We start from the raw sequence: 20712 nt of genomic DNA, 5'->3' as shown, positions 1-20712 counted from the left end.
TTCGAACATGAAAGTTTATTTTTTTGTATTATTATTACTATTTTTTTTTTTGTAAAAAAGCCTTTTCTATATATTTTATTTTCTCTGCTCCTCAAAAATAATTTTTTGAGTCAGATCTTCCCTGTAAACGATATTTGATGTTAATTAATTTTGTGGCTCCGACCCGCGATAGACCAAAATACAGTTAGCCATGAATAAACAATTATTTTCGTTGGTCAATCCTTACTAATTCGAAAGTTTGGCCTTGGGACATGTTTTTTGTTAGAGCGAAAGAAGTTTTTACCGGAAATTGAAGCCGTTTAAATGGGATATGCAGGTCACTTGGGATCATCAGAGTCCTCGGTATATGAGCTAATTGACCAGCTGCTGGGCCGGTGATAATGGTTGCTACAATTAAATTGTTCTTTAATTTCTTAATAAGCAGCCTCGTTCCGTAGCACATGTTTGGAGGGATTAAATTCCTCAAAAGCATAATTGGAATTCAAATTTTTCATGTGGTGGCAGTCCAGAAATGTTTAATGAATTTAAAAACTCCTGGAGATAATAAACTGGGTCTTCGATATTAGTCACGGTGTCTATCGGTTTGGAATTTTTTATTTCTCCGGGAACTTTGTGAATAATAAGATCGTTTATTTGTTTGACATCATATCATATCGGTGACACTACTTTTCTACTCAAAACTTTTTCACTCGAAAACTCGTAACGTCGACTCATCCGTTGTTGACATCGTCCAAGACCCTGCACCAAATGGCAGACGGGAATTATGAGTAACTTATACATAGAGTTTGGTTTTTGTTTGTCGAGAGAGGACTTTGCTTCTCAATTGCCTAGTCCGAAGTAACACCTGTTGGCAAGAGTTATTCTGCGTTGGATTTCTAGGCTGACATTGTTGGTGGTGTTTACGCTGGTTCCAAGATAGTCGAAATTATCTACAACTTCAAAGTAATGAGTGTCAACAGCGACGTGAGTGCCAAGTCGCGAGCGCGACGACTGTTTGTTTGATGACAGGAGATATTTCGTCTTGCCCTCGTTCACTGCCAGACCCATTTCTTTTGCTTCCTTGTCCAGCCTGGAGCAGAACTATCGGCGCGGGTGCTGAGGCCGATGATATCAATATCATCGGCATACGCCAGCAGCTGTACACTCTTATAGAAGAAGGTACCTTCTCTATTTAGTTCTGCGGCTCGAACTATTTTCTCCAGAAGCAGGTTGAAGAAGTCGCACGATAGGGAGTCGCTTTGTCTGAAACCTCGTTTGGAGAGGTCCTTCCGGATCCTGACGGAGCTTTTGGTGTTAGTCAACGTCAGTTTACACAGCCGTATGAGTTTTGCGGGAACATCAAATTCAGACATCGCGGCATAAAGGCAGCTCCTTTTCGTGCTGTCGAAAGCAGCTTTCAAATCGACGAAGAGGTGGTGTGTGTCGATTCTCCTTTCATGGGTCTTTTACAAGATTCGGCGCATGGCGAATATCTGGTCGGTTGTTGATTTGCGAGGTCTAAAGCCACACTGATAAGGTCCAATCAGTTTGTAGATGGTAGGCTTTAATCTTTCACACAATACGCTCGATAGAACCTTATATGCGATGTTGAGGAGGCTAATCCCACGGTAGTTGGCGCAGATTGTGGGGTCTCCTTTTTTATGGATTGGGCATAGCACACTTAAATTCCAATCGTTGTGCATGCTTTCGTCCGACCATATTTTACAAAGAAGCTGATGCACACTCCTTATCATTTCTTTGCCGCCGTGTGTGAATAGCTCGTCCGGCAATCCCTCGGCCCCCGCCGCTTTGTTGTTCTTCAAGCGGGTAATTGCTATTCGAACTTCTTTTCACCGTCGTGCAATAGAACGTCTGCTGAATCGTCGTCGATTGGAGAATCGGGTTCACCTTCTCCTGGCGTTGTATGTTCACTGCCATTCAGCAGGCTTGAAAAGTGTTCCCTCCATAATTTAAATATTCTCTTGGCATCGGTGACTAGATCACCTTTACGGGTTCTACAAGAGTATGCTCCGGTCTTGAAACCTTGGGTAACCGCCGCATTTTTTTGTAGTCGCGCTTCCCTCTTCAACTCTCGGTATCTATCCCATCCCGCACGTGTTGTGGTCGATCGTAACGTTGCGAGGTAGGCAGTCTGTTTTCTCTCCACGGCGGCACGGCACTCCTCGTTGTACCAGCTGTTCTTCTGCACTTTCCGAAAACCAATGGTTTCGGTTGCAGCTGTACGTAAGGAGTTTGAAATGCCGTTCCACAGTTCCCTTATACCGAGCTGTTGACTAGTGCCCTCAGAGAGCAGGAGTGCAAGCCGAGTAGAAAATCGTTCGACTGTTTGTTGTGATTGCAGCTTCTCGACGTCGAACCTTCCTTGTGTTTGTTGACGTGCGTGTTTTGCTGCACAGAGGCGGGTGCGAATCTTGTCTATAACAAGATAGTGGTCCGAGTCGATGATAGGACCTCGGAGCTTACGCATGTCTAGAACACTGGAGACGTGTCTTCCGTCTATCACAACATGTTCGATCTGGTTGTTGGCTTTTCGATCCGGAGACAGCCAGGTATGTTAGGACCTCGGAGCGTACGCACGTCTAGAGCATGTTCCGAGGCTTTTGGTAATTTTTCATTGGTAGTGTTTTTTACGTGGCGGGTGCCAAACCCAGCGCACAACCCTATGTAGGGGATGTTTTGCCTTCGAACAGATGTTCTTAGGCTACCCAGAGGATACTTGGCCAAAGACCGGAAGTCGTGAGCTGCTTGAGCGATGTATAAAAGAATCGTTCCTGGCCACTCCCAAGTGAATGGCGATCAGAGAACTTTCCTTACTTGCGTGGATTTCTACACATGAGTCCTCACCCCGTCATATTGATCTCTATTAAATAAACAATGAATTTAAGGTATTTAATTGGATAACGATTAATACTGTGTTGGTTTAAATAGCTTCGAAAATTGTCCATTATTTATCGTAAAAAGTAAATGACAAAAAATGTTGTTGTGGGATATCCGTAAGAGGTAGACATATAGCATCGCGAAGTTTTGTGCATGTAGACCTTTTCAATGTGTACAATAATTATTGCATTATTTTGGCAAATCTCGTAGGCTTCACTCTGCGTTTGCAATATAATGTAAATGTAATTAATTACGACATCACATTAGAAACCTCAAAAATAACAGTATTTTTCCACTATTTAATATTATACACATAAACGTTCCTCTTTAATCCCACAACAACACAACAACAATAGCCCTACAATTCTTTCATGCTCTTCAAAGTTTTAAACGGTTCAAGAGCTCGAAACTACTCGACGTCATTTTGAAAATGAAATATCAAGATATCAAATGCCCACATAAAGAATTTCCCAACTGCAATAGGAGTCGATTTGACTGTTAGTATGCTGTAAACTTTTGCCTGTCGAGTTGCCCCGTTATGGTGCCGCCTAACCTAGCAGTTTGAGCGGCAACCGTGGGACATTTTTCAAATAACTTACAATTTTGAACTGGTGATATCTTTCGAACGGAAGGTCTAAATTGAATAATTCAAAAGGTAATAAAATGGTATTGAAGCACACTTAAATAAAAAGTCATTTTTGTTGATAAGGAATAATTCCAAAGTATAAATAAAAAAGTTTTTATAGCGGTGACATTTGTGACAAAACTATAATAGTTAGACATACGCTGTCGCGACATTTTTTATAGATAACTATATGTGACCTGGTCTACGAAAAGGGAGCTAAAGTGCGAAAACTAGTTTTCTGTGAAAAACTGTTAAAAATAATCGTCAGTTTCTCGTTATCTCATTAATTGTTCTCCTTTTTTTTGACACCTAAGCCCCCTTTCCGTAGACCAGGTCACATATAATCTGCAAATGCGTAGTACGTTACATGGTTCTATAACCAATAGTTTTCGCGGCACACGCGATTTAAGAAAGTTTTTTGGTAATTTTTTCACACTTTGGGTTACATAATAGGAGTTTTAGTATGAATCCCTAACTTTTTCGAAAATTTAATATAGATGCACAGATAGTATATCCGTAGCTTCCCAACAGCGAAAGAAATTTTTCAAATCGATCAAGTAGTTAATCTTGTAAATTTTTTGCAGTACCTTTACTCTTCCGGAGATTCGATTTCATTAGAGCCCAATATCTCTCAATAGGTCGAAGCTCTGGGCAATTAGGTGGTTTCGCTTTTCTTGGAACAATATTGACATTATTGCTTTCATACCACTCCATGGTAGCTGTAGAAAAGTGAGAGGTTGCTAAATCAGGCCAGAACATTACAGTACCCTCATGTTCGCGAATAAATGGCAAAAGACGTTTTTGAAGGCACTCGCTAATATAAATTTTTGAATTGATTGTGCCCTGTGTTACAAAAAAACTGCTTCTCAAACCGCAAGCACATATCGCTTGCCAAACCATATACTGCTTGGGAAATTTGGTAATTTTCTTTTCCTTAAATTTTCTCTGTACTTGCCCCTTCTTCATACAGGTATAATATTCATGCCCCGGTAACTGTTTGAAATCTGCCTTAACGTAGGTTTCGTCGTCCATCACGCAACAGCAAATTTTGTTAGGTATCCTTCATACAAATTTTGAGCTCGTTTTTGAGCAACCAAATGCTTTTCATCGGAACGATCTGGCACTCTTTGAACTCTATATGTCTTTAGCTTACTATCACTCTTTATTCTTTGTACAGTACTTTTAGAGGTACCTGCTTTAACAGCAACATCTCGTACTGAAGTGTTGGGATTCTGCTTAAAAACTTCCTTCACTCTTTTTGCAAAATTACCTTCTGCACCTGCTTTTCTACCTGAACCTTTTTTTCGTATAGTAGGTACACCCTTTTTGTAATTCGAAACAACCCTTTTAACAGAACTTTCCGATGCTCCAGTTTTTTTTAGCTATAACTGAATATTTTAATTCTGGATTTTCCAGGTAAGTGGACAAAACCAATTCGCGCACTTTTTCTTAATTGCTAGACATCTTAATAGTTTGAAGTGTTGACACCAAATGTTATACATTTTGTTAATCGTCAGATTATAGAGAAAAAAACAAGACTCCATTGAGACTAATGCCATAAACAGTTACGTCATAATCTTAAGGAATAAAAAGGTCAATTTTTTACGGGACAGTCCTTAGATGGGCGTAATCGGACCACTGCCACGCCCACAAATCGCATTAACCGAAAACCTATAAAGTACCATAACTAAGCACTAAATTAAGATATGAAACTCATATTTGGCACAGGATATTGCAGTGGCAAGGGGCACCTGTGGGAAAAAAATTTTGGAAAGTGGAGTTATATATATATCCTAAACGACTTAAGCTGCAGCAACCAAATTTGCTCAGGACGAAAATTAATAACAATATTGTGAAAATGGGTGAAATCAAATGAAAGCCCCGTTCTCTCCTTATATAACGGTACTGTTCAAAACTACTAAAAAAGCGATAAGTCAATAACTAAATGCGCCAGAGACGCAAAAAATTGCCAACGGGATGGTATGATAAGGCTTAATAGGGACCGGGGTAAAAATTGGACGATGGGCGTGGCTCCGCCCACTTTTTGGTGAACCTGGGAAGTATTGGTCCGAATCAACCCATTTTTGACATACAGACATACCATTAAAAGAGAAGTCACACACATTGACCGATATTTGAGGTCAAAAGTCAATTCAAACGACAGCACCGGAATTGACTCGGATTTTATCCGACCAAGAGCTGTTTTTTCGGCGATCTAACCCCGTTTGGATCGGTAAGTGTTAATCTTTGTTTGTCGTCATTGGAGCAATGCCTTGCAGCAGGCTCCGTATCCTCCTGACTCGTGCTGGCATTGAGTCCAACCCAGGCCCGGAGGAATTTTTCTGCTGCGTTTGCACAAAAAGGCTCCATCTAAACTCCACCTCGGTCAGGTGTAACACATGCAATGGATGAAGCAATCTTAAGACCTGTCCAGGCCTTAAGACTCACAGGGAGTGGACCGTAACTCGTGGCCCCATGTTGTCTATGCAATACTGCGACACTAGCCTCTACTACTGTGCAATCTGCACATAGTTAACGCGCCGCGCCGCGCCGCCGCTCTCCCCGTGTGGCCAAAAGAGTACCTCCAAGCTCCCTAGGAGCTCAAACAGACAACATAGCTGACTTGTCCCTCCCCCCAACCTTCATCCCGATCCAATCCTCGAGCGAGAACCAACCAGCAACTCTAGGTTCCTCGCACAGTCTGTTCCGTGGGACAGACCATCATACGTCGGAACGTCTCATCAGTTAAGTGCAATTCATGTCGTACGTTGCCCCATGCTGCAGGAGTCTGCCCCACAACACACAACTGTGGCGTCTCCAATCAACACCGTGCGACAACCGCCCCTGCTGGTTCTGCAGCTGCAAGAAACACCTCCTACACGCCACTCCCTCACCCCTAGGATCACCCACGGACACCAGCGACAAACCTGCGTTCTTCAATTTAACTGCAACGGACTCCAGAGTAAAATCGAAAAGATAGTTGCACTTATGAATCGGGAACACGTATCTATAGCTGCGGTCAAAGAAACCAAGTTAAACAGCCGGTTTCAACGTTATACGTAAGGATCGCGAGCGAGATAATGGTGGTGGCCTAGCCTTCATATTGCACAACACCGTGCAGTATTGTCTAATCGATGAAGACATCGACCGCAGGGATACTACCCTTGAATATCAGGGTATAGCTATCCGGCCAGTCAATGTCGAGCTCGAAATATTTAATATATACATCCCCGCAGTTACAGGTTGCCCTACAGGATATCACCCGAATATAGGTACAAGGCGACTTTAACGCGCACTACGATCTTTAGTATTCCTGCCTGTCAAACGATCGCAGGGGGATGGTGCTGGCGGAACAGATTGACGATTCGTCATTCTGCACACTGAATGATGGCAATGAGATGAACGGATGTTTGAGCAATTTTTATGGTAAAATGTTGAAACACTTCAATTAATCAAAATCAGGAAAAAAGCTTGTTTATTTGAAAATACGAATATTCCAGTGTTACAAAGCGTGTTTAGCTCCAGCCACGTAATCGAGCACCCCATCAATGAAAAGAGCAAAACAGTCTTGGATGAGAATCCCCCTTTTTATGACGACCACGTATTAAGAATTACGATTTAAGGTCAATCACCTGGAGTGTACGGTCTTTAAATTGGAAAGGTGTTGCAGACCAGTTGGTTGCTGTACTCGTAAAAGAACGGGCTGATACCACCGCCATCAATAAAGAACGATGTATGGGAAGATTGAGACGAGTTAATCCTTATGGCATTTACTACAGTGGTCATATAAAGGATCGCGAATTCGGTGAGAGATTCGTGAAGGGAGAAAGACTCCGTTGCCGATGTGACCAAAGATGCCTTCCATTAGCCCTTAGAGCGCACTTATTCGACCTCTCCAAAGATTTAGAAATCGCGCTTGCCAACTTTTACGCCTGGTTGTGCAAATAAGGTCTCAATGATGAGACATCCTCAAATGTGTTGAGGATAATCGACTTCATAGGGCACCCAAATATGGTTATCTTTATGGTACCAGGACCAGATTTCAGCATAGGAAAATTTATCAAGCCACATGCTTCTTTGTAGAATATGGTTGGACGAAAGCATGCCATTAGCCAAGTCCTGCAAAAGACCCGTGAAAAAAGGATCGACACACACCACCCTTTCGTCGATTTCGTTCTTTTGACAGCACGAAAGGGACCTGCCTTTATGACCCTATATCTGAATTTGGTATCTCCGCAAAACTAACACGAATATATAAACTGGCGCTGAGCTCCGTCAGGATCGTTAAGAAGCTGTCCGAGCTGTTCGCTACCAAACGAGGTTTCAGACTTGTGGAGAAAACAGTTCGTGCTGCAGATATTTATAGAGAAGGTCCGCCCTTATACAAAAGTGTACAACTGCTGGTTGGTGAATCGATATCATTGGCCATGGCAACCGCCCCGTTTGAACTGATTTCTCCAGGTTGGATAAGGAAACGAAAAAAATGGGTCTGGTAGTGAACGAGGGCAAGACGAAATGTTTTCGGTCATCAAAAAAACACGTCACACTAGCGACTTGGCTCCCACGTCACTGTTGACATTCATCACTTCGAAGTTGTTTTCTATTTTGGAACCAACATTAACACCAACTACAAGAACTGGTGCTACTTCGAACTGAGTAGGCAATTGAGAAGTAAAGTTCTCTCTTGACGAACAAATTCTGCAAGTTTTTCATTATCCCCATCTTGCTATATTGTGCAGATGCATGGACGATGACAACAGCTGATGAGTCGGCGTTACGGGCTTTCGAGATATAGATTCTGCCGAAGATTTATGGTACTTTACGCATCTGTAGCTGCGAATACTGCAGTCGATAGAACGATGACCTGTGTGAGATATACGACGAATTGATATAGTTTAGCAAATTAAGAGACTGCGGCTACACCGGCTGGGTCATCAAAATATAATAGAAAATATTATTGTAGCAACCATTTTGACAGGAAAATTTAAAGGAGAAATTGTTCTCTTGCTTCTTCCGGAATTAAATTGAATTTTAAAATGTTCATAATTAAAAACTGTAAGTATTATTTTTAAAACTGTAGAATAATTAAATCTCTTTCATTACCTCAAATGTTATTAACTAACAAATTTGAAAATATTTTGAAAAATTGAATATACAATTAATCATATATAAATATAAATATTTGTATATAATGTATATATTGTGTTTATTTGTGCTTAATAAGAAATCAAAGGAAACTAGTATCAACAATATTCATTAATATAATTTTACTGTATTAAATAATTCGCCGGGCCCGAAATATGGTTATTTGTAGTTAAAGATTCCAGAATACTTTCAGACCTGGAGCGTTTTCTTCTATTCGGACAAAATGATCTAACCAACTTAGCCGCTGTCTTATAATTCGCTGAACTATGTCAATGTCGTCGTATGTATATCTCATATAGCTCATCGTTTAATCAAATGCGATATTCACCGTGGCCAACGCTCAAAGGACCATAAATCTTTCAACAACTCGTAACGTCGACTCATCAGATGTTGCCATCGTCTATGCCTCTGCACTATATAGCAGGACGGGAATAATGAGTAACTTAAAGAGTTTGGTTTCTGTTTGTCGAGAGAGGACTTTACTTTTCAATTGCCTTATTAGTCCGAAGTAGTACCTGTAGGCAAGAGATATTCTGCGATGAGTTAAGAGGCTGACGTTGTTATTGGGGTCGATGCTGGTTCTTTGATAGACGAAATTATCTAGGAACTCGAAGTTATGACTGTCAACAGTGACGTGGATGCCTAGTCGCAAGTGCGACAACTGTTTGTTTGATGACAGCAGATATTTCGTCTTGCCCCCATCAGACCCCACTAACGGCGCGGTTGTTCAGGCCAATGATATCAATATCGTCGGCGTTCGCCAGCAGCTGTATACTGCATTCCTATAGAAGGTGGTACTTTCCCTGTTAAGTTCTGTTGTTCGAATTATTTTCCCCAAAAGTATGGTGAAGGAGTCCCATGAAAGAGAGACGCCTTGTCTGAAACTTCATTTGGTATTGAAAGGCTCGGAGAGGTCCTTCCCGATCGTGACAGAGCGTTTGGTGTTACTCAACGTCAGTGTACGCAGCCGAATTAGATTTCGTGCTGTCAATAGCAGCTTTGAAATCAACGAAGAGGTGGTGGGTGTCGATTCGCTTTTCACTGGTTTTTTCAGAAATACGGCGCATGTGGAATATCTGGTCGGTTGTTGATTTGCCAGTCTACAGCCACACTGATAAAGCTCAGTGGGTTTGTTGCCGGTGGGCTTTAATCTTTCGCACTATCCGCTCGATAGAACCTTATATGCGATGTTTAAAAGACTTATCCCACAGTAATTGTCGCAGATTTTGTTTGTTGATTAGGCAGAGCTCACATAAATCCTAATCGTTTGGTATGCTTTCGTCCGACTATATTTTACAAAGAAGCTGATGCATGCTCCTTATCAGTTCTTCGCCGCCGTGTGTGAATAGCTCATCTGGTAATCCATTGGCCCCCGCAGCTTTGTCAATCTTCAAACGGGTAATTGCTATTCGAACTTCTTCACGGTCGTGCAATAGCACGTCTGCTGAATCGTCGTCGATTGGAGAATCGGGTTCGTCTTCTCTTGGTGTTATGTTTTCTCTGCCAATCAGCAGTCTGGAAAAGTGTTCCCTCCATAATTTAAGTATGCTCTTGCCATCGTTTACTAGATAACCTCTTGGGGTTCTACAAGAGTATGCTCCAGTCTTGAAACCTTCTGTTAGTCGTCGCATTTTGTCGTAGAATTTTCGAGCAATACACCTGTCGGCCAGCTTGTCAAGCTTTTCATACTCTGCAAATGCGTCTCGCTTCCCTTTTCAACTCTCGGTATCTATCCCTTCCCGCATGTGTTGTGGTCGATCGTAACGTTGCGAGGTAGGCAGTCTGTTTTCTCTCTGCTGCGACACGGCACTCCTAATAGTACCTATCCTTTCGGCTGCAGCTGTATGTAAAGAGCTTGAAATGGTTCGCTTATACCGAGTTTTTCATTAGTGCTCTTAAAGAGCAGGAGTGCAAGTCGAGAACAAAATCGTTCGGCTATCTGTTGTGATGGCAGCTTCTCGACGTCGTACCTTCCTTGTATTTGTTGACGAGCGTTTTTGGTGCATAGAGGCGGGTGGGAAACTTGGCTGCAACAAGATAGTGGTCCGAGTCGATGTTGGGACCTCAGGGCATACGCACGGCTGGAGACGTGTCTCTTTGGTGAGCGCAAATCAGCGATATGTTGAAGAACCTAGCTTTGATGAGGATTGTGGCTAGACGTTCATCCACCGGGGTGAACGACAGTACTCGGCGACGGAGGCTCTCTCCCACCATGAATCCCGTACCGAACTTGCGCTCCTTTATATGGCCACTGTAGCAAATGCCACAATCACTTACTCGCCTCATTCCTTTTCCCGTCCATCGCATTTCTTAGACGGCGGTGTTGTTAGCCTTTATTTTCACGAGGACATCAACCAGCTGTGCAGCGGCACTTTCCCAATTGTGAGACCGGACATTCCAGGTGTGTGCCCTTAATCGTAATGCTTATTTCGTTTACCATGGTCGTCATCGAAAGGGGGTTACTGATTCGAGTCTGGTTTTGCCTGTTCGTTATAGGCGTTTTTTACGTGGGGGGTCCCAAACCCAGCGCACAACCCTACGGAGGGGATGTTTCGTCTTCAAGCGGATGTTCATTGGCTACCCAGAGAATACTTGATCAAAAAGTCGAAAGCTGCTTGAGTCATATGTAAAAGAATCGTTTCTGGCCACTCCCAAGTGAATGGCGATCAGAGAACTTTTCTCACTTGCGTGAACTTCTACACATGACTCCATCTTCTACTTAATTAAGATGTAAAATTATAATTAGATAGAGGGGATTGCCGTAGCTCAATGCACTTATGGGCAAAAAATTTTTAAAATTTGGCGTGGTTTCGCTCTCTTATAAGTTTAAGGTACATATCTGCTAACTAATAGAGCTTCTACAATCAAATTTGCTGAGTGCAAATAATATAAGAATTCCTACCGTCAGTGGAATCAGAGGATAACCCAATTCATTCCCCATATATCGGAACTGTAAAAAACTACTAAAAGCGTAATTAATCAATAACTAATTCCACCAGAGACGTTAAAGTTTACCTCCAAAATGGTATGAGAGGTTTCTATGGGAGACAGTGTGAAAATTGGACAATGAGCGTGGTAAACTTTTCATATCTCGCGACCCGACTGAGAATCTCGATTTCGACTAAATTTTGTAGGTAGCATTCTTCTCTCATTCTTATGTCTCTTATTTACAGTGTGAAAATGAGCGAAATCGGACTACAACCTTCCCTTACTTCCCATAGAACACAATTTTTATATCCATTTGATTCTTTCATTTTACAGTACAGAAATCAGGAATTAATTAATATCACGGGATACAATTTAGCTTTAATAATTCCTTAAATGTATGCCACCTTATGACCAAAATTTGTCCAAATCCAAACAAAACTGTTCAAGCCTCTAGATACTGAATATTTGATACCCAGTACTTATAGTTGACTTTTGACTGAAAATATGGATCACTGTGTGCGATTTACGATTGTAATTTCGACAGAATCATTTACTGACAATATTAATTCGGTGCATCGAAAATGGGTTGAATCGGGTCAATACTTTCCTGATCCCCCATATACTTAATATAAAGATTGTCGAACTTACAGGTGATTTTATGCTGGATATATCGGCCAATATTTGGGTTATCTCAATGGAAATTACAGCGCAAGATATTTGTTATCTTACATAATATGACTTATGCATCAAGACGAAATTAAGTGGTCATATTTTGTCAATATTTTCTTCTAGCCCCGTATAATTAGTTTTGAGATATTCACCGCTCTTTCCAATTTTTTGCATAGTTTCGTGCAAAAACGAATGCTGATTTTATACAATACTAGTGAACTCGTCCACACTTTACTGTGGCTGATACATTCATATTATATATATTAGTTAATGAGAAGGTGAAGTAACTTATGTTAGTTTACAAAACAACAATCAAAAAGCATTTTGGGGGGAAAAATACTGTTGAATTTAGAGTCCAATCGAGCGTCTGCCGAGTGGGATTATGAAACGGTTCTCAAGCGTGGAAAGACAAAAAAGTCGGCTGGCAAGGTTATGGCATCAGTCTTATTTTTATGCTAAATATCGCATTTGGTTTGTTGTAAGCGCATTTGCGTCCTTCGCCCATAATCTAGCAAAGTATGTCAATGCCATTTTTTTTTTATGATACTAAATATACATATCATGATCGTCCTAAAAAAACTGCCTCTTTCGGGAGCATCAATCAGTATAACCCATATACCAAGCAGGCATGCATACGAAAATTATTGTTCTCCCACATTAGCTCTGTGCCATTACTTTTTTACTTATTTCTTTTTATTTTTGAAGTCATAAAATTTTCAGATGATTTTTTCATGAATTCAGAACAATGAATTCTATTGAATTTTAACATAAGAAGATAAAGAAATTTCCAAGCTACCTCCCCACCAAATTTCAGCCAATTCGGTTCAGCCGTTCTTGATTCATAATTAGTGTAACTAACACGACTTTCTTTTATATATATTATATATTTTTTTATTTACATAATTAATAACATTTTGCCTATATCTACAAATATTTCAACGCCTATATTCTTGAAAATTGCAAAAGTATGCGATGTTAGGCTGCAGCCGAATTTAGGTTTCCTTTACTTGTTTTCATCAATTGATTATAATATGTAACAGTTTATATATTAATATTTGTCGCTTTTTCATATTTACTTGCAGTTACATATTCAATAAAAACTGGCCTGGAACATAATATTTCGCATTCCGAGTAACTGAGCTACATAACGCAAATAACTTTTCTTATATGGTCATAATATGATTTATATTTCAAGTGCAACATCGGTCCGGACACCATATATACTTTAACGTTGAGCTGAAAAGATTGCTACTAGTATATGTATCAGCAAAATCTTCAGTCAGTTCAGTATACTGCATTAGTTCCATTTCTGAAACCATTCATTCATTTCACGCCATTACCCTTCGTAAAACTGCAAGTATCACAAACCTTTTATAATCGTATTGAACATAACAACAGTTCAAAATTGCAAGTATTCAACAAAGCAAGAACTATAGTTATGCAACCTATGTGGTCTTCGGCTGCTGTTGCTGCTGCGCATATTCAAGCTGCTTTGGTAGCCGCTGCTGCAGTCGTTAGCAGTAGCAATGGCAATAGTAAGATTAGTCCTATTAACTACAAATCCGCCAATTGCAAGACTATAATAAATAGTAATAGTGTTAGAAGTAGCGGCGCAAATAGGAGCGTCAAAGGAGAAACGCAATCAGCAAAACATTGCGATAGTATTGCAGGTGATAACTTTTCATTGGGTTCTTCTGTGCCAATATTCTTATATTCTACCGATGGTGAAGTCACTCCTCCAGAATCTCCCATGACTCATTTGAATTCGATTTATCATAATAAATTTCGTGTATCACAAGTAGATATCGATAACACTGTTAGTTCAAATGAAAGAGGACAATCAGAATTAAATGAAATAACTACATTTAATGCAATTGAAATGAATGAAGAATCCAATGAGCAAGGTATTTCGGTAACAGATACACCGCTCAATTTATCTAAACATCAATTTTCACCATGTCCTTCACCACCATCTTTTACATCCAGTTCTCCCGGATTACAGAAACAGCGTGAAGTATTGGCTTTACTTACGTCTTCATCTCCGATATCTTGGTCAACGCCAGCAGAAACCTCACATGCGGAAATTGAATGTGATGACAATACGCGTGGATTGAAATTAAAGAACTCAATAGAGGTAACACCTGTAGCAGCAGCAGGTTTACCTGGGATGTACTTTCCATATACAACCAAAAATCGGATCCAAAAGCATATCACAGTTACAAGAACTTCAAGTACTACATCACATCGGTGTTCATCGCCTTGCAATGATCAAAGGCGAACAAGTTTAACTAATGGTGAGTTAAGCGAATCTGGTGCAAATTTATTGGCATGCCGTATGTGGAGCGCAGCCGTTAATGAACCGGATACTATCTCAAATCCAGATCCCTTAAATCATCAACAGCAACATTTGTTTCAACCAACGTCGAACTTAGGATCAATTGTTCAAATAGCCTACCGAAGCAGCCCTCAAAGAAGCAACCCTGAGGATGATATGCCTACAGAAAATACCCGCTTTTCAAACACAATAACAAAGAACTGTGACTCTATATTGAAATGCGTAGAAAAATTGGAAGAAACGAAAGCAGTCGTTGATAAATTTCGACCTTTAGCAGTACCCCAACAGCAAGAACAAAACCAAAATGACCACCATCAACACCTTCATAACCAAAATGATCATGCATTTTCACCGCAAGCACACTCTTTACGTCGAAAACACCAAGAACAACATCTGCTTAAGCCCGATATTCTCAGTGTTTCTGAATCGATAGAAATTATGTACGAAAATAACCATAAAAACAAAAATCAATCCATAGTGGCTAATAACTCTAAGGGAAATATCGTACACGCTACGCCTCACATAAAAAGGCCCATGAACGCTTTTATGGTATGGGCGAAAGATGAACGGCGAAAAATATTAAAAGCCTGTCCGGATATGCACAATTCAAATATTTCAAAAATTCTTGGTGCACGTTGGAAGGCCATGACCAATGCTGATAAACAACCATACTATGAAGAACAGTCCCGACTATCAAAACTACATATGGAACAACATCCTGATTATCGTTACCGGCCGCGACCGAAACGCACATGTATCGTAGATGGAAAAAAGATGCGTATATCGGAATACAAGGTCTTGATGCGGAATAGACGTGCTGAAATGCGCCAATTATGGTGCCGTGGTAATGCCGTTACGGGTGGAGTAACAAACACTAACACATCGAACTGTGCGGCGGGACAATTACTTAACGATACGGATGTTATCGTTGGCTGCAATATAAAAAGTTCCATTGCGGCAGCTTATCATCTTCAAGATATGGATCATTCAATTAATAACACAACGGCAGCAACATTCGGAGTGACCCAAATAGATAATTCAAGTGTGGTTATGGAAGGAGTGGTCACTTCAAATGAGGTGACATCACTTTGCGGAAATTATTTTTACCCGCCTGATAGCATGTCACCGCACTCTGGTTTTTCTTCAGAAGGGAACACCCTCAGCTTCAGTTCTCGAGAAGAGGATTGAAATTATTCGTACAAAAAATATATATCAAATATTATCAAATAGTACCATTATTAAGTTATGTAAAGCTAATATTGAGTAATAATAATTATGTACTTAAGCAATTTTATTGAACAATGTGCCATTCTCTTACGTATACAAAGATCTTAAATAAAATGCATATAAGTATATACATGCTTATGACACACTCTTAAGCTTGTGAATATATTGAGTTTTAACACATATTCTAGAATTTTGTCCAAAGTTATGTTATATATAAGCTAACGCCTATTCCAAAGCGGTGAAATATTGTTAGTTAATTACATTTTTGTACACGTTTAAACATAAATATTTTCATGGTTTGATATGTTTTATGTACAAATTATATAAGAATAAATTTAAAAGCGAGGAAGAAAGTAAATGCTTCAAATTTCCAACTCGCATCCAATGATATATATTGTGCCATATGCTAAAGGTAAATAGTACATAAAATGATTCATAAAATATTCGACATATTCGTGTGTACACATTGGGTAGGCTATAACTATGTTCTTTAAACAATGATTGAAAATAAAGATTATTACGTCTTGAATACGAATATCTCAGTCAATTTTCATTAGATGGTTTAATACAGGTTCATAACAATTACCTGCTATAATCGTATTTCTAAATTCATAAACTCGTAATATGCTCTGGTAAAGAATAACTCTTAAAAATATTAACATTGGGAAAGCTCCAAGTTCAGTTGCAGCCGGACATTCTCGCAGTTTCCAATCAATTTCTAGGTAACGTTTTTAAATATGAGGTGTGTTCAAAAAGTATCGCGACAGTTTGCTGACAGTTTTCTTCGATTGCAGGGGCGTGGTGCATCATGAATTTTTGCCACAGGGAAGAACGGTCAATAAGGAATATTACCTGCACGTTATGCGCGAAGCAATCCGCCAGAAACGCCCGGATTTGTGGAAGAACAAAAATTGGCTTTTGCACCACGATAACGCCCATGCTCACACATCGTTGCTTGTGCGCGACTTTTTGGCCAAAAACAACACACTAATGATGCCGCAGCCATCGTATTCCCAAGATCTAGCCCCCTGCGATTTTTTCCTGTTCCCTAAACTTCCAATTTTCCAAAAAAATTACGTCCGAATATGCCCCATCCCTAATGCAATCCTTTGTGCCAAATTTTACTTTAATATCTTTATTTATGGCTGAGTTATGACACTTTATAGGTTTTCGGTTTTCGCCATTTTGTGGGCGTGGCAGTGGGCCGATTTTGTCCATCTTCGAAATTAACCTTCCTATGGAGCCAAGAAATACGTGTACCAAGTTTCATCATGATATCTCACTTTTTACTTAAGTTACAGCTTGCACGGACGGACGGATAGACGAACGGACGGACAGACAGACATCCGGATTTCAACTCTACTCGTCACCCTGATCACTTTGGTATATAAGTTAAAAAACGTTTCGTTATTTTTACTAAAAAATGCCCCTTTATTTGGGAGCTATGCTCCTTTATTGAATTCTGTACAAGAACTGAATTTTACAATTATTTACGCTTAACTCTAAACCTACGTTTGCCGCTGCAACGGGTATGGAGTTTGCTGACGCTGCGCTTCCCACAGGTTGGCACTTCGCTGACGTTGCGCTTCCCACGAGTTGCCACTACACGTGTCGCACTCTCAGCGATTTAGTGGTGTCATATTATATTGCTTTGTATCATATGATATTAATGCATCATATGATACTTTTTAAATATATGGGGTGCTAACTTATATAACCCTATATCTGACTCTATTAGTTTTAGGACTTACAATCAACCGTTATGTGAACAAAACCATAATACTCTCCTCAGCAACTTTGTTGTGAGAGTATAAAAAAGTAAGAAGAGCTAAGTTCGGGTCTAAGCGAACGTTTTTCAATTTGTAAAGACCAAATACTTTTAATACCTTCTTTATTATACCTCACAGGTTAGATATACTTTTAGTAAAATCTTAGCCATTGCTATTGAGAGCCACATATTCGGTATATGAAGAACGTGAACAGTTATAATGCGATTTTGACTATTTTTGGACGCGAAACATGCTTTGTATGCATAGTTTTGTTTCGATATCGTCATTGGATTTACTGGTGTTAGCTATAAATTGAAGTGGAAACTAAAATTTAAATGTATATGAGAAGAAGGTGTGGTTGGTGCTTAATTTCGTCTATTCTCTTATTAATTTAAGAAACAAAATATACTCTTACGCATCAAGTTTTGTTGAAACTGAATGAATAGTTCCTGTGAGATTTTATCTATAGATGGTTGGCCCTTTAAAGTGCTTTGCCATATTCTTCAAATAAACATGGTTCAACTTCTTGACGAAGAATAATGGGTTGCTAGCACGTCCTCTGAAACGCAGAATTCTCCGGGCATACGCAACGTACAAGGTCAGAAGGTGAGGCATTCAGGTCTTCCTTATTGCACGTGCGAAGACCTAGAAGTAACGTGAGAAGACCTTCCGGCCAGCTCAGAGTCTTGATTGGAGAGACACCAATCAGCCGCAGAATCAACCGGGGTGCAGAACTGAGCAATCCATTAATTTCAATTGAGTAGAAGGCACTGTAAGCGATGTCAGCTGAAATGTTCTTTAGAGAAACAGCAACTAGCCATCTTGAAAATCTAAATTTGAGTATTAAACGGTACCCTAGCTGATTGATGACTATAAATTTGATGAGGTCCCTGAGGTTGTGATGCTAAATCTTTGAGTGCTGGCACGGTTTGCAGTTGCGGAACCAGTTTAGTGCGTCCTTCTTGATGTCCTGTCAGATGTATTTCTGCTTGAGTGTGCGAAAGCTGACTTAACCTTTGGGATAGGAACCAAACATTTTTTTGGTTAAAACGTGAATTAGCTGATGGAGCTCCTCATAATCTCATTGGCCGTATTGAATCCTTTCGGCGCTCTGGAGGGTCAGCATGCTAATGATTCTGGACAGGGCGTCAACTAAACCTTCTCTTCACCTGTTTTACGCGCTGTACTTAACCTCTGTTAGGATTAGCTTCGCAGATGAAAATCCAAATTGCTTCCAGATGCCATATTCGAACTGTTTCAGCTATGCCTATATAGCTGCATTGGATGCTTCAGCTGTTCAAATTACAGCTGCTATATTCTGCTTGCAGATGAGTTAAAGAAAGCGCTATGAGGTCTTCAAAGTCGAAGCCCTTTGAGTTGTTGCTCATGTGTCGCTGGTCTGGGTTCCATTGCGTAGTCCAACAGGCATTCCTACCATCTCGAAGGAGCTGAAGGGTGTTGGGACCGCTGCATTACCGATGCCTCTGGAAACTCTGGAATCTGATGATACATGCCAGTGAGATTGATCTGGGAAATGGTTTTCTTACTGTGGGGACTATAAAATAAACCTTAAGTGACAGGTAGTTGTTCAGGGCCCATTTGCGCGTTGAATCGCCTTAAGCTTACAGTAATTCGTGAACCTCCAAGCTTTGTGGGTACCATGTAGATGAGACCGGACGCCTGCAGTGCTATAACAGGCAGAAGTGACGCCGTGCTTAGTGGTATCAATGAAACGATAAAGAAGCTGTACGTACACGTTATAAGTATGGATGTTGGAGAGAGCCTGCTGATCCAATGTCGAAATACGTGGTTTCAGAAAATTCTCCAATCGTTGTGAGTGATGTTAGCGGTTCGATGTGCCGATGTTTCTTGCGATCTATCAGTAGGCCATAGTGTAATATTCTTGGCTGGTAACAGACTTGTAAATACAGAGTTGAAGCCATCGAGGGGCTTTCTCACCGATAAAAACAGGGGCCTAATGGTGCTGAAGTTCGAGATGGTGCTCGGAACCCTTTTCAAGTTGCTTAGCTTCTGCAAAAAGGGTAATGATCAAGGGAATCGGTGAAACAATTAATGCCGTTAGATTTTATATAATATATTTATATTGTACTATTGGTGCCCTGAGGATATCGGAAAACTCCTTGAGTACTTCAGCCGTTAAGGCACCGACAGCTGGCTGATTTATGGCGTTGTCATTCCCTATGTTACGCGGGCTTAACTATTCCTCCACCTGGATGAACCAGTGCGCGGAGTCGTTGGCATAATGTGTGCATCGTTGTTGGGCTGAACGTTGAGGTATACATAGAGATTTTTGCAGTTGCCTGGTACTGCATTGTCGTTTGCCAATTTTATCGTCTTATGCCATGGTTCCACTGTTTGTAATGAATGCAATATTTTTTATTATTTATTAAGAAGAAACGACCACGTCAGCTCGTTCAACTCCCTGCGGTGGCACCGTGGTGGAAATCGTTGAAGACGGAGTTGTTGCAGCTCATTTAACAATTTCGCATCGCTCTCTTAACACCAGAATATGTAATCTTAGCTGCAAAATTATATGCCTAATGCAAATTTATGTACCGAGCTATCGCATTATAGGCATTTTTCAACGTCACTGCGTGGTTATCTACCAATTTTCTATTATTTGTTACACTGTATGAACAGGCGGCAATAATATTCCTACTTGGTACATTAAAACTGAAAGGAGCAGGACCATGTCCAATTATTAAAAATATTCAGCCCAGAGATGTCCCTCAATAGAGTCTTGAGTCATGTGTAGAAGTTCACGCAAGTGAGGAAAGTATACCGACTGCCATTCACTTGGGTTGGCCAGAAACGATTCTTTTACATATGGCTCAAGCACCTCACTACTTCCGGCCTTAGACTAAGTATCCTCTGGGTAGCCAACCGCGACCTTAAGTGAGAAGGCGAACCATCCCTCGCCCAACGTCGGATGAAAGAACCCGCTTTTGATGATGACCATGGCGAACGTATTAAGGATACCGATTTAAGGGCATGCACCTGGAATGTCCGGCCTTTTAATTGGGGATATGCCGCTGCCCAGCTGGTTGATGTCCTCGTGAAAATAAAGGTTGACATCACCACCGTCCAAAATATGGTTATCTGTAGTACTAGATTCC

At 40.5% G+C, this 20712-nt stretch overlaps 2 protein-coding genes across 10 annotated transcripts in view; both read left to right on the top strand.

Moving 5' to 3' along the window:
* Positions 1 to 16341, top strand: part of LOC126765674 (uncharacterized) — a 100435-nt gene extending 84094 nt beyond the window's left edge. For 6 of the 8 annotated variants that reach the window (XM_050483351.1, XM_050483348.1, XM_050483347.1 and 3 more), the window contains one exon: positions 13327 to 16341. In XM_050483351.1, coding sequence (XP_050339308.1) covers positions 13503 to 15767 — 2265 coding nt within the window. In that variant the 5' untranslated portion in view covers positions 13327 to 13502 and the 3' untranslated portion in view covers positions 15768 to 16341. The remainder of the gene's footprint in view (positions 1 to 13326) is intronic. The other 2 variants (XM_050483353.1, XM_050483352.1) reach the window with 1 other exon arrangement.
* The window catches only part of LOC126765699 (uncharacterized), a 460036-nt gene that overhangs the window by 422338 nt on the left and 16986 nt on the right, over positions 1 to 20712 (top strand). The window lies entirely within an intron of this gene.

The sequence above is a fragment of the Bactrocera neohumeralis genome, unplaced genomic scaffold (assembly GCF_024586455.1).
Source record: "Bactrocera neohumeralis isolate Rockhampton unplaced genomic scaffold, APGP_CSIRO_Bneo_wtdbg2-racon-allhic-juicebox.fasta_v2 cluster11, whole genome shotgun sequence".
Taxonomy (NCBI): Eukaryota; Metazoa; Arthropoda; class Insecta; order Diptera; family Tephritidae; genus Bactrocera; species Bactrocera neohumeralis.
Note: the sequence above shows the minus strand (reverse complement) of the source record. Positions and strands in the feature narration are given on the sequence as shown.